The following is a 15,134-nucleotide window of genomic DNA, read 5'->3' on the forward strand; positions in this document are numbered from 1 at the left end:
AAGCTTTCAGGTTCAAATACACATTATCTACTGAAATGAGGAAATGTATACCAATAGAAATGAATGAATTCAGGAAAAAATGTTCATGAGTACGGGGGTGATTTTTGGTTAACTAGCTTATGTAAAAATTATTTTTTTGGCTGAGCACTCTGGCTCACACCTGTAATTCCAGCACTTTGGGAGGCTGAGGTGGGCAGATGACCTGATGTCAAGAGTTCACGACCAGCCTGGCCAACATGGTGAAACCCTGTCTCTATCAAAAACACAAAAACATTAGCCAAGCGTGGTGGTGGGCGCCTGTAGTCCCAGTTACTTGGGAGGCTGAGGCAGAAGAATGGCGCGAACCCGGGAGGCAGAGCTTGCAGTGAGCTGAGATCACACCACTGCACTCCAGCCTGGGCGAGACAGGGAGATTTTGTCTCAGAAAAAAAAATAAAAAAAGAAAAAGTCTAGAACTTAAGTGATGAATATCAACTTAAAGAACAAAATTGAAGCCAAAGTTTTGAAGATAGGAAATAGTGTGATGCTATCTTTTGTGGGAAGGAACTATTGGCTTCTCCAAAAATTAGAGAACTGGGGAGAAAGAAACCTCATCTCAGAATCTGTGACTGAGTTGGAACTGGAGGCTGGAAATATGCTCAAGGTCAAACATTCCTCCTCCCTTCAAAGGAGACTGGAGTTTTACCAGTGAGCCCAGCATGAATATTCACTCCGCCATCCACCCCAGGAGATCCCTTTAAACCAGGAGCGCACAGTGAGGACAGAAACATGAATATGCACTAACAAGTCCTGAAAGTTCAGAGGGTGACTCTCGATTTCCCCTTGGCACACAGCAGAAGAACTGTTTCTCTAGGTTCCAGGAAATGCCTGTGAGAGAGCTGTGTCCCCCAGATTCCCTTCATCACAGATGACACCCAGTGCTTAAGCCTACACCCTTGTGTACAATCCCTAGGAGTGCTGACTAATCCAAACCAAAGGCTCTGATATTCCACAGGCAGAAAAGAGCAGGTGGACTGCAAAGAGAATCTCTCATGAACGTGGCACCCCCAAAGCCCATAGAGACAGTTCTTACCATGATGCCAAGAAACTCTGAAAACAACAAGCCAGACCTCACACATATTTCCATTTTCTTTCTGATTTCATACCCCCTCCTTCAGCCCCTCCTCACAAGCCGCAGGGATAACCTGGAGGCTCCTGGGAACCTTTTCCCATTGGATTTTTCCTGGCACGTAGTTCCCTACCTGGATGAGTCTCCTCATCACTTAGACTCTCCAGCATCAAGTCTTTAGAAAGAAAAACACCAGGATAAGTCATTAGACAGAGTGACTCGCCCACTCCTCCTACTTTAGCTGAAGCTGAATGATGGGCTTGTCTCCCACCCCACGCTGCTTCATACATGATCCCCTCATCTTTCTTCTGGGTTGACAAACCTCCCTACAGCTTCTCGGGCCAGAGTTCTATACTGGCAAAATCACTTTCATGAGAACCCCAAGCCTCTTTCCCAGCAGGAACCCAGAATCTGGTTTCTATACACTGAAGCTAGCAAGTTTTTCCCTCAGGAAGTGAGTTATTTCATGGTACATACCACTTTCTTTCCAAGCTGTTATCTGCAATTATATAAAAGAAAACATCGTGAGAATCAGATTCTGCTGTGCGCTTCACACAGATCTGTTATTCTCTGGACAATGATAAAAAACCAGAAGGTGGTACAGTGATTGAGCCATAGGTCAAAGTCCCCAAAGACTACCACAGAGGATAGCTATAGAAAAACCAGACCTTTATTCACAGAATTTACCTTTAATTTTATATGCAAATGCACAATGCTTAATCCAAAGAGGAAAACTGGTGTGGAAAATGCCTCAGCATTCCAGTTGATAATGGATGCTGTCATTTAAAAGCACTCTACCACATATAAGGTGGGAAGACACTCCTACTGAATTCCAGCTCCACAAAGAGAATAGGGTACATTGTACATAATGTGCATTGCCAGATTTTCATATCAAAATTAACTGAGAAGTGAAGGAATCAGGAAAGCAACATTGCTGTAGAAGACCAAAAAAGGGGAGTCTTACCTGGACATCATCATCATCATCATCACAATCAGCATCATCATCATCATCTTCATCTTTGTATCATGGTGGGCATCTTAAAAACAAGCGGTTCTCAGGCCAAGCTGGAAGGACACAGAGGAAAGATCAGTGCACTGGTGGCTGGTGACTGTGAGTCACTCAGAGAGCTTTGCTGGATGTGGTGTATGGAGGTGGTTGATTAACAAGCATGGACTGAGTTGATGCTGGGCTGTACCCCTGAGTGGAAGAGGGATGGCAGAGAAGGGGAGCAGGAAAGACGTGAGACATGGAGGCCTTGGCCTTGTACTAGAGGCATCAGGCAGCAACACAAAACAGTCAACCCAAAATGGAACTAAAATGCACACTGAGGGTCAACGGAAGAGTGCCTTCCTCCCTCTCATATTTGTGTGTGTATATATACCTATATATATATATTTGATGCCTATTTTTTCAGACATACAAAATATTGGTGTAAGAAATCAAAAATTTCTATCAGTCATGTTAGATCTAACTTATCAGCTGTCAACATGAAGATCCTAGGAAGTAAAGAAGGTACAAATAAGTGGAAAGGCATCCTGTATTAATGGATAGGAAGACCAAACCTGACTAACACACAATACTACACACATGATCTACAGACTCATAACAATTATTATCAAACTGGTAACAGTCATCTGTGCAGAAATGGAAAAGATAATCCTACTATTTTAATGAATTTTATGTGCTTCAGGTAACCATGATGATGTCAAAAAAAATAGTGTTAGAGAATACACATTCATGAGATTAAAATCCACACACACACAAAATACAAAAATTCAGACAGCATGGTTGCAGCACTCATAAGTTTCACAAATATAGAGAGCCCAGAATTGAATGCACACATATACAGTAAACTGATCTTCAACAAAGGTGTCAAAAACACACAATTGGGAAAGGACAGCCTCTTCAACAAATGATGGTAAAACTGCATATTCTCATTCAAATAAAGACAGAATGCTGACAGTGTGCTCAAGGTTGTACTTCTCCCTCCATTTCCAAGACACTGGAGCTTTTGCAGTGAGCCCAGAGTGAATTTTCATTCTGTCCTCCACACCCAGGAAGAGCTCTTGATACCAGAGGTAAGCAGGAAAAACAGACGAATGAGTGTGCTGCCAGGAAACCTAACAGTTTATAAGGTGAGGATTAATTTCTCCTATGCATCTGGGCACATCACAGAAGAATTCTGTCTCCAGGATGAAGTAACTGCCTGTGACAAAACTGCATCCCAAACAAAAGACTTTGAGATTTTGCAGTGGCAGAGACAGAAAAGAGCAGGTGTTCCAGAAAGATTGTCTTTAAATAATAAAGTAAGAAGAGGTGATTGAAAACACAGGATACTCAAAAGCCCATAAACATAGTACTTCTCACCATGATGACATTAAACTCTAAAAAGAACAAACTTTACTTGTATTTACCTTTTCTTTTTCTATTTCTACACTATCCCTCAGCCTCCCAAGCAGCAGGTATAACATGAAGTTTCCTGGAAATGCTGTTTTATTAGATCCCATCTGAAGTCTTGTTGCCTACCTGGAAAGGCATCCTCTTCCCTGCTGAGATTCTCCAGAATCCACTCTTTAGAACCACCAACATCAGGATAAGTCAGTGAGAGGTGCACTCACTTCTCCTACTCCAGGTGAAGACACACTGCCTCACACAAAATCTCCTGGTTGGTCCTCTGGGTTCACACACATTTCTACAGCCCCTCTGGTCATAGTTATACACTTACAAAATCATTTGCTCTCACCAGACCTCCAATATTTTTTAACAGGAACCCAGATTAAGGTTTCTGTATATTAAAGCCAGCAAGGTTGTTTGTCAGAAAGTGAGTTAGTTCAAGGTACATACCCTGGTCAGGCAATGGTAAAATCTGCAATGAGAAAAAAGAAGATGCCATGAGGATTAGATCAATTCTGCTGCACCCCTTACACAGATCTGTTAGTCTCCTGATGACTTCACAAAACTACATGTGAAACAGTGGTGAGTCAAGGTCAAAGGCCAAACATTCTAGCATAGAGGACACCTGTGGAAAAGACAAGAGCTTTTCCCACAGAATTTCTTTGAGGTTGATTTAGATTGGTAAATGCACAATGCCAAATCCAAGGAGAAAAACTGGTGTGGAGGAAAATGCCTCTGCATTACAGCTGATGATGGATGTTGTCCTTCAAAAACACCCTAGTGTGTCATGTATTAGATGAAAAAGAAACTCCCACTGAACTCCATCCTCACAAAGAGAATTGTGTATGTTGTATATAATCTGCCTTGTCATATTTTTATGTCAAAACTAATTGAGAAGGAAAGAAGTCAGGTGAAGGAAATAATGTATACAGTGGTCCATTTTTAACACAAAGTGCTTTGAACCAGTCTAGGTCAGCAAAGGACAGAAGAAATAGGATATGCCAGGCTCCTGCTTGGATGGGCAATGCCTGCTTCTTGGGCCCCCCTCCTCCCCACTTAGTTGCCCTCACTTCAACCAAAGTTTAGTCTAAGATGAAAGTTTACTAGCCTGCAAAATAGCTCACTTTGTCTGTTCTTATCAGCCTGCCCAGCTACTTAGGTCATAAGTCAAATTCTTGAAGAGCCCCTGAACTGACTAGGATGGCAATGCATTGTGGGCTGCAACACAATGCAGTAAGACAACCCTAGAAAAATACCTAAAACCCCTTCCCCAAAAATCAATAGGCAACACCTGGGAAGACTGTGACCCCACAGTACTCAGCCTATGAGGAACCAGGGGAGGGACCTGCACACTAGGGGATAAATTGCTTGTGGAAACTGTGCTGGGTGTGTCTTCCCATCAGACACCGGATCTTGCAACACTGTCATTAAAAGTCTCACTTTCAGCCAGGCGGGGTGGCTCATGCCTGTAATCCCAGCACTTTGGGAGGCTGAGGTGGGTGGATTATCTGAGGTCAGGAGTTCAAGACCAGCCTGGCCAACATGCTGAAACTCTGTCTCTACTAAGAATACAAAAATTAGCTGGGCATGGGGACACATGCCTGTAATCCCAGCTACTTGGGAGGCTGAGGCAGAATACATTGAGCCCAGGAGATGGAGCCAAGATTGTACCACTGCACTCCAGCCTGGGCAACTGAGCGAGACTCTGTCTCAAAAAAAAGAAAGGAAAGGAGAGGGGAGGGGAGGGGAGGGGAGGGGAGGGGAGGGGAGGTAAGGGAAAATTTCACTTTTGCTGTTTTTCAGCTCCCTGAGTCCATTCTTTGGGTTTCAACGGGTGAGTTTTTTTCTCATATCAGAAAACCAACATTTCCTTAGAAGACAAAGAAAGGTGGTCTTACCTGGACATCATCATCATCATCATCATCACAATCATAATCTTCACTTCGTGGTGGTCTCACTAAACTCAGGTTGTCCTCAGAAGAACCTGGAAGGACACAGAAGAAAGATCAGTGCCCTGGGTGTTTGTGACTGTGAGTCATTCAGGGAGCTTTGCTGATGTGCCATGTGGAAGTGGTTGATTAACAAGCCTGGACTGAGTTGATCCTGGGCTATTCCCCTGAGTGGAAGAGGGATGGCAGAGAAGGGGAGCAGGAAAGACATGAGACATGGAGGCCTTGGCCTTGTACTAGAGGCATCATGCAGTAACACAAAACAGTCAATCCCAAATGGAACTAAAGCACACACTAAGGGTCAATGGAAGAGTACCTTCCTCCCTCTCAAATGTTTTGAAACTCTTCAAAACACACAGCATTTTCTTAACGTATTCAAGACCGTGTAAGCACACTAGGACCCAATTATGCTGGTACTACATCTAACATCTATTTTAAAGGATTAATTACTTAATTAACAGTGAAATGGATTCAATTTTACCCAAATTACTCTAGTCTACTGATCATATATATATATATATATATATATATATATATATATATATATATATTTTTTTTTTTTTTTTTTTTTGAGACAGAGTCTTCCTCTGTTCCCCAGGCTGGAGTGCAGTGGCAGGATCTTGGTTCACTGCAAGCTCCACCTTCTGCGTTCACACCATTCTCCTGCCTCAGCCTCCCGAGTAAGTGGGACTACAGTCACCCACCGCCACACTCGGCTAATTTTTTTGTATTTTTAGTAGAGACAGGGTTTCACCATATTATCCAGGATGGTTTGGATCTCCTGACCTCCTGATCCGCCCACTTCGGCCTCCCAAAGTGCTGGGATTACAGGCATGAGCCACCTCGCCAGGCTGATCACAATTTCTTTTTCATAGAGGTCATTTAAAAAATGAAATATTAAAATGCTACAATTAAAAATAGTCATGATTTCCTCCTTGTAAGTCTTCTTCTGGAACCAGGGTGTGTGCACACAACCTTTTGGGCCCCTGTAATCAGGGGCTTCAGCAGCTCTGTGTCACTCTCCCTGAGGAGATTCCCTAAAAATCAGGCTTCATTCTAACAGGCCAAACTCACACAGCCTGCACAACCTACACCAGTGAAGTTGAGAGTCGTGACTCTCAATACTTTCTGCCATTAGGATAAATTTCCAGGTTCAAATATACATGATCTACTGAAATGAGGAAATGTATACCAACACAAATGAACACATCCATGAACAAATGTCCATGAGTATGGGGGTGATTTTTGGTTAACTAGCTTATATAATATTTTTCATTTGAGGCCTATTCATTCAGACATACAAAATATTGGTATAAGGTGTCACAAGTTTGGCCAGGCATGGGGGCTCATCCCTGTAATTCCAGCACTTTGGGAGTCCGAGGTGGGCGGATCACAAGGTCAAGAGATCGAGACCATCCCGGCCAACATGGTGAAACCACATCTCTACTAAAAATACAAAAATTAGCTGGACGTGGTGGCATGCACCTGTAGTCCCAGTTACTTGGGAGGCTAAGGCAAGAGAATCACTTGAACCCGGAAGGCAGAGGTGGCAGTGAGCGGAGATCACATCATTGCACCCAGTATGGTGACAGAGTGAGACTCTACTCAAAAAAAAAAAAAAAAAAAAAATCACAAATGTATATCAGTCATGTTAAATCTAACTAATCAGCTGTCAACATAAAGATTCTAGAAAGTAAAGACCTTACAAATAACTTGAAAGGCATGCCGTACTCGTGGATAGGAAGACTAAGCATGACTAACACACAATATTACACAAATGATCTGCAGACTCACAACAACTGCTATTAAACTGGCAGCAGCCATCTGTGCAGAAATGGAAAAGATAATCCTAAGATTTAATGAATTTTTATGTGCCTCAAATAACCATGGTAACATTGAAAAAGAATAGTGTTAGAGGAAGCACATTCATGGACTGAAATCTACAAAAAACAGAGAAATTCAGACAGCATGCTTCCAGCATGAGGGCACCCATAAGTATCACAGATATAGAATCGAGAGCCCAGAATTAAATGCACACATACAGAGTCAGCTGATCTTCAACAGAGGTGCCAAGAATACACAACGGGGAAGGAAAGCCTCTTCCGCAAATGATGGTTAAACTGCACATGCTCATTCAAAGGAAAAATTGAATGCTGACAGTGTGCTCAAGGTTGTGCTTCTCCTTCCATTTCCAAGACACTGGAGCTTTTGCAGTGAGCCCAGAGTGAATTTTCATCCTGTCCTCCATGCCCAGGGAGATGTCTTGATACCAGAGGTAAACAGCAAGGACAGACAAATGAACTTGCTGCCATGAAAGCTAACAGTTCATAAAGGTGAGGATCCATCTCTCCTATGCATCTGGGCACACCGCAGAATTTTATATCCAGGATGAAGTAACTGCCTGTAACAGAACTGTGTCCCAAACCAAAGGCTCTGATATTTTGCAGTGACACAGGCAGAAAAGAGTAGGTGTTCTCAGAAAAATCATCTTTAAGTAATAAAGCAAGAAGAGGTGATCGAAAACACAGGATACTCAAAAGCTCATAAACACAGTACTCCTCACCATGATGACATTAAACTCTGAAAATAACAAATGTGGCTTATATTTACTTTTTCTTTTTCTCTTTCTACACCCTCCCTCAGCCTCCCAAGCAGCAAGTATAACATGAAGGCTCCTGGAAATGCTGTTTTATTAGACCCCACCTGAAATCTTCTTGCCTACCTGGAAAGGCATCCTCTTCCCCGCTGAGATTCTCCAGAATCCACTCTTTAGAGCCACCAACATCAGGATAAGTCAGTGAGAGGTGCACTCACTTCTCCTACTCCAGGTGAAGACACACTGCCTCACACAAAATCTCCTGGTTGGTCCTCTGAGTTCACACACATTTCTACAGCCCCGCTGGTCATAGTTATACACTTGCAAAATCATTTCCTCTCACCACACCCTCAATATTTTTAACAGGAACCCAGATTAAGGTTTCTATATATTAAAGCCAGCAAGTTTGTTTCTCAGAAAGTGAGTTAGTTCAAGGTACATACCCAGGACAGATGACGGTGAAATCTGCAATGAGAAAAAAGAAGATGTCATGAGGATCAGATCGATTCTGCTGCACCCCTTACACAGATCTGTTAGTCTCCTGATGACTTCACAAAACTACTTGTGAAACAGTGGTGAGTCAAGGTCAAAGGCCAAACATTCTAGCATAGAGGACACGTGTGGAAAAGACAAGAGCTTTTCCCACAGAATTAATCTTTGAGGTTGATTTAGATTGGTAAATGCACAATGCCGAATCCAAGGAGAAAAACTGGTGTGGAGGAAAATGCCTCTGCATTACAGCTGATGATGGATGCTGTCCTTCAAAACCATCCTAGTGTGTCATGTATTAGATGAAAAAGAAACTCCCACTGAACTCCATCCTCACAAAGAGAATTGTGTATGTTGTACATAATGTGCCTTGTCATATTTTTATATCAAAATTAATTGAGAAGGAAAGAAATCAGGTGAAGGAAATAATGTATACAGTGGTCCATTTTTAACAAAGTGCCTTGAACCAGTTTAGGTCAGCAAAGGACAGAAGAAGTAGGATATGCCAGGCTCCTGCTTGGATGGGCAATGCCTGCTTCTTGGGCCCCCCTCTTCCCCTCTTAGTTGTCCTCGCTTCAACCAAAGAAGATTAGTCTAAGATGAAAGTTTACTGGCCTGCAAAATAGCTTGTTTTGTCTGTTCTTATCAGCCTGCCCAGCTACTTAGGTCATAAGTCAAATACTTGAAGAGCCCCTGAACTGACTAGGACGGCAATGTATTGTGGGCTGCAACACAATGCAGTAAGACAACCCTAGAAAAATACCTAAAACCTCCTCCCCAAAAATCAATAGGCAACACCTGGGAAGATTGTGACTCCACAGTACTCAGCCTATGAGGAACCAGGACAGGGACCTGCACACTAGGGGATAAATTGCTTGTGGAAACTGTGCTGGGTGTGTCTTCCCATCAGACACCGGATCTTGCAACACTGTCATTAAAAGTCTCACTTTGGCCAGGTGGGGTGGCTCATGCCTGTAATCCCAGCACTTTGGGAGGCTGAGGTGAGTGGATTACCTGAGGTCAGGAGTTTGAGACCAGCATGGTCAACATGATGAAACCCCATCTCTACTAAGAATACAAAAATTAGCTAGCCTTGGGAACACATGCCTGTAATCCCAGCTACTCAGGAGGCTGAGGCAGGATAATTCATTGAGCCCAGCAGATGGAGGTTACAGGGAGCCAAGATTGCACCACTGCACTCCAGCCTGGCCAACTGAGCGAGACTCTGTCTCAAAAAGAAAAAAAGAAAAAAAAAAAAAAAAAAGGAAAGAAAATCTCACTTCTGCTGTTTTTAAGCTCCCTGAGTCCATTCCTTGGGTTTGGACTGGTGACTTTGTTTCTCACATCAGAAAACCAGCACCTCCTTAGAAGACAAAGAATGGTGGTCTTACCTGGGCATCATCATCATCATCATCATCATCATCACCACCATCACCATCATTATCTTCACTTTGTGGTAGACTTACTACACTCAGGTTGTCCTCAGAACCTGGAAGGACACAGAGGAAAGATCAGTGCCCTGGGTGTTTGTGACTGTGAGTCACTCAGAGAGCTCTGCTGGATGTGGTGTATGGAGGTGGTTGATTAACAAGCATGGACTGCACTGATGCTGGGCTATTCCCCTGAGTGGAAGAGGGATGGCAGAGAAGGGGAGCAGGAAAGACATGAGACATGGAGGCCTTGGCCTTGTACTAGAGGCATCATGCAGTAACACAAAACAGTCAATCCCAAATGGAACTAAAGCACACACTAAGGGTCAATGGAAGAGTGCCTTCCTCCCTCTCAAATGTTTTGAAACTCTTCAAAACAAACAGCAATTTCTTAACGTATTCAAGACCGTGTAAGCACACTAGGACCCAATTATGCTGGTACTACATCTAACATCTATTTCAAAGGATTTATTACTGAAGTAAAAGCCTATTTTATTGGTGAAATGGACTCAATTTTACCCAAACTACTCTATTCTATTAATCACACATTCTTTTTCACACAGATCATTTAAAAAGTAATACCAAAATACTACAATTAAAAATAGTCATGATTTCCTCTTTGTAAGTCTTCTTCTGGAATAAGGGTGTGTGCACACAACCTTTTGGGCTCCTGTGATCAGGGACTTCATCAGCTCCTATGTCACTCTCCCTGAGGAGAGTCCCTAAAGGTCAGGCTTCATTCATACAGGCCAAGCTCACATGAGGATAAGTTTCCAGGTTCAAATATACATGATCTACTGAAATGAGGAAATGTATACTAATGAACAAATTCATGAAAAAATGTCCGTGTGGACAAGGGTGATTTTTTGGTTAACTACTTTACATAACTTTTTTTTAATTTGATGCCTATTCATTCAGAAATACAAAATATTGGTATAAGAAATCACAAATTTGGCCAGGCGCGGTGGCTCACGCCTGTAATCCCAGCACTTTGGGAGGCCGAGGTGGGCGGATCATGAGGTCAAGAGATCGTGACCATCCTGGCCAACATGGCAAAACCATGACTCTACCAAAAATATAAAAATTAGCTGGGTGTGGTGGTACATGCCTGTATTCCAAGCTACTTGGGAGGATAAGGCAGGAGAATCATTTGAACCCGGGAAGCGAAGGTGGTAGTGAGGAGAAATCACATCACTGCACCCCAGTATGGTGACAGAGTGAGACTCTGTCTCAAAAGAAAAAAAAAGAAAAAAGAAATCACAAATTTATATCGGTCATTTTAAATCTAACTAATCAGCTGTCAACATAAAGATTCTAGAAAGTAAAGAACATACAAATAAGTGGAAAGGCATCCTGTATTCATGGATAGGAAGACTAAGCATGACTAACACACAATACTACACAATGATCTACAGACTCACAACAACTGCTATCAAACTGGCAACAGTCATCTGTGCAGAAATGGAAAAGATAATCCTAAGACTTTAGTGAACTTTTGTGTGCCTCAAATAACCATGGTAACATTGAAAAAGAATAGTGTTGGAGGATGCAAATTCATGAAATTGAAATCTACAAAAAAAAAAAAAAAAAAAAACAGAGAAATTTAGACAGCATGCTTCTAGCATGGGGGCACACATAAGTATCACAGATATACAATTGAGAGCCCAGAATTAAATGCACACATACAGAGTCAGCTGATCTTCAACAAAGGTACCAAGAATACACAATGGGGAAAGGAAAGTCTCTTCCACAAATGACAGTAAAACTGCATATTCTCTTTCACATGAAGAAATGGAATGCTGACAGTGTGCTCAAGGTTGTGCTTCTCCCTCCATTTCCAAGACATTGGAGCTTCTGCAGTGAGCCCAGAGTGAATTTTCATTCTATCCTCCACACCCAGGAAGAGCTCTTGACACCAGAGGTAAACAGCAAGGACAGACAAATGAATGTGCTGCCATGAAACCTAACAGTTCATAAGGTGAGGATCCACTTCCCCTATGCATCTGGGCACATCACAGAAGAATTCTGTCCCCAGGATTAAGTAACTGCCTGTGACAGAACTGTGTCCCAAACCAAAGGCTCTGGTATTTTGCAGTGGCACAGACAGAAAAGAGCAGATGTTCTCAGAAAAATCATCTTTAAATAATAAAGCAAGAAGAGGTGATCGAAAACACAGGATACTCAAAAGCCCATAAACATAGTACTTCACACCATGATGACATTAAACTCGGAAAATAACAAACGCGGCTTATATTTACTTTTTCTTTTTCTCTTTCTACACCATCCCTGAGCCTCCCAAGCAGCGGGTATAACATGAAGGTTCCTGGAAATGCTGTTTTATTAGATCCCATCTGATGTCTTGCTGCCTACCTGGAAAGGTATCCTCTTCCCTGCTGAGATTCTCCAGAATCCACTCTTTAGAACCACCAACATCAGGATAAGTCAGTGAGAGGTGCACTCACTTCTCTTACTCCCGGTGAAGACACACTGGCTCACACAAAATCTCCTGGTTGGTCCTCTGGGTTCACACACATTTCTACAGCCCCTCTGGTCAGAGCTATACACTTGCAAAATCATTTGCTCTCACCACACCCCCAATATTCTTAACAGGAACCCAGATTAAGGTTTCTATATATTAGGCCGGGCGCGGTGGCTCAAGCCTGTAATCCCAGCACTTTGGGAGGCCGAGACGGGCGGATCACGAGGTCAGGAGATTGAGACCATCCTGACGAACACAGTGAAACCCTGTCTGTACTAAAAAAATACAAAAAACTAGCCGGGCGAGGTGGCGGGCGCCTGTAGTCCCAGCTGCTTGGGAGGCTGAGGCAGGAGAATGGCGTAAACCCGGGAGGCGGAGCTTGCAGTGAGCTGAGATCCAGCCACAGCACTCCAGCCTGGGCGACAGAGCAAGACTCCGTCTCAACAAAAATAAATAAATAAATAAATAAATAAATAAATAAAGGTTTCTATATATTAAAGCCAGCAAGGTTGTTTCTCAGAAAGTGAGTTAGTTCAAGGTACGTACCCTGCACAGGTGATGGTAAAATCTGCAATGAGACAAAAGAAGATGCCATGAGGATTAGATCAATTCTGCTGCACCCCTTACACAGATCTGTTAGTCTCCTGATGACTTCACAAAACTACTTTTGAAACAGTGGTTGAGTCCATGTCAAAGACAAAACACTCTAGCATAGAGGACATGTGTGGAAAAGACAAGAGATTTTCCCACGGAATTTCTTTGAAGTTGATTTAGATTGGTAAACTCACAATGCCTAATTCAAAGAGGAAAACTGGTGTGGAGGAAAATGCCTCTGCATTACAGTTGATGATGGATGCTGTGATTAAAAACATCCTAGCGTGTCATGTATTAGATGGGAAGATGTTCCCACTGAACTCCACCCCAAGAAGGACTATTGTGTATGTTGGACATAATGTGCCTCGTCATATTCTTACATCAAAATTAATTGAGAAGGAAAGAAATCAGGTGAAGGAAATAATACACACAGTGGTCTTTTTTTTTTTTTTTTTTTTTTGAGATGGAGTCTAGCTTTATCGCCAGGCTGGAGTGCAGTGGTGCAATCTCAGCTCACTGCAACCTCCACCTCCCAGGTTCAAGCTATTCTCCTGCCTCAGCCTCCTGAGGAGCTGGGATTACAGGCATGCGCCACCACACCTAGCTAATTTTTGTATTTTTAGTAGAGATGGGGTTTCACCATGTTGGCCAGGATGGTCTTGATCTCCTGACCTTGTGATCTGCCCACCTTGGCCTCCCAAAGTGCTGGGATTACAGGCGTGAGCCACCACACTGGGCCACAGCAGTCCATTGTTTTTTTTTTTTTTTTTTTTTTTTTTGAGATGGAGTCTCGCTTTGTTGCCCAGGCTGGAGTGCAGTGGCACGATCTCGGTTCACTGCAAGCTCCACCTCCTGGGTTCACACCATTCTCCTGTCCCAGCCTCCCGAGTCGCTGGGACTACAGGCGCCCACCACCACACCCGGCTAATTTTTTGTATTTTTAGTAGAGACAGGGTTTCACCATGTTAGCCAGGATGGTCTCGATCTCCTGACCTCGTGATCTGCCCGCCTCGGCTTCCCAAAATGCTGGGATTACAAGCGTGAGCCACCGTGGCCGGCCACACAGTGGTTCATTTTTAAGAGAAAGTGCCTTGAACCTGTTTAGGTCAGCAAAGGACAGAAGAAATCCTAGGCTCCTGGTTGGATGGGCAATGCCTGCTTGTTGGGTCCCCTTTCCACCCCGCTTAGTTGTCCTCACTTTAACAAATAAGTTTAGTCTAAGTTGAAAGTTCACTAGCCTGCAAAATAGCTCACTTTGTTTGTTCTTATCAGCCTGCCCAGCTACTTAGGTCATAAGTCAAATACTTGAGCCCCTGAGCGGTAGCTCACGCATGTAATCCTAGCACTTTGGAGGCCGAGGCAGGCAGATCACTTGAGGTCAGGAGTTCAAAACCAGCCTGGTCAACATGGTAAGACCCCCGTGTCTACTAAAACTACAAAAAAATTAGCTGGGTGTGGTGGCAAGCACCTGTAATCTCAGCCACTCAGGAGGCTGAGGCAGGAGAACTGCTTGAACCCAAGAGGTAGAGGTTGTGGTGAGCCAGGATCACGCCACTGAATTCCAGCCTGAGCGGAAGAGCAAAACTCTGTCTCAAAAAAAAAAAAACCAAAAAAAAAAACAAAGAAACTGTTCTGGTTGTGTCTGCCCATCAGATACCCGATCTTGCAAGACCATCATTAAAAGTCTCGCTTTCTCTGTTCTGCAGGCCTCTGAGTCCATTCTTTGGGTGTGGATGGGTGAGTTTGCTTCTCACACCAGGAAAGCAACATTTCCTCAGAAGGAAAAGAAAGGGGGTCTTACCTGGGCATCATGATTGTCTTCCTCACTTGGTGGTAGAGATTTTAAACTCAGGCTGTCCTCAGGGGGACCTAAAAGGACACAGAGTTAATGTCAGTGCCCTGGTGGTTGGAGACTGTGAGTCCCTCAGGGAGTATTGCTGGATGCGGCATATGGAGCGTGGGACTGAAGATTCTGAGACCATTTCAGAGAAACAACTATGTTCAAGTGGAGAGCATGAGGGAGTCTCACCAGATACCTCGCATCTTAGTCAGTGCCTGGACCTAATAAGACTCTTGCATTCCCAAGTCCCAGAA

At 43.3% G+C, this 15,134-nt stretch overlaps 1 protein-coding gene across 1 annotated transcript in view; it reads right to left on the bottom strand.

Moving 5' to 3' along the window:
* Window positions 1-2,061: 2,061 nt before the first annotated feature.
* Window positions 2,062-15,134, bottom strand: part of LOC119618195 (uncharacterized) — a 41,134-nt gene continuing 28,061 nt past the window's right edge. Inside the window, exons 3-8 of the mRNA XM_073022680.1 lie at window positions 14,842-14,909; window positions 12,993-13,014; window positions 9,929-10,026; window positions 8,492-8,513; window positions 5,402-5,487; window positions 2,062-3,975 (exon numbers count right to left, since the gene is read on the bottom strand). Coding sequence (XP_072878781.1) covers window positions 3,886-3,975; window positions 5,402-5,487; window positions 8,492-8,513; window positions 9,929-10,026; window positions 12,993-13,014; window positions 14,842-14,909 — 386 coding nt within the window. The 3' untranslated portion in view covers window positions 2,062-3,885. The remainder of the gene's footprint in view (window positions 3,976-5,401; window positions 5,488-8,491; window positions 8,514-9,928; window positions 10,027-12,992; window positions 13,015-14,841; window positions 14,910-15,134) is intronic.

The sequence above is a fragment of the Chlorocebus sabaeus genome, chromosome 13 (genome assembly GCF_047675955.1).
Source record: "Chlorocebus sabaeus isolate Y175 chromosome 13, mChlSab1.0.hap1, whole genome shotgun sequence".
In the NCBI taxonomy this organism is placed as follows: Eukaryota; Metazoa; Chordata; class Mammalia; order Primates; family Cercopithecidae; genus Chlorocebus; species Chlorocebus sabaeus.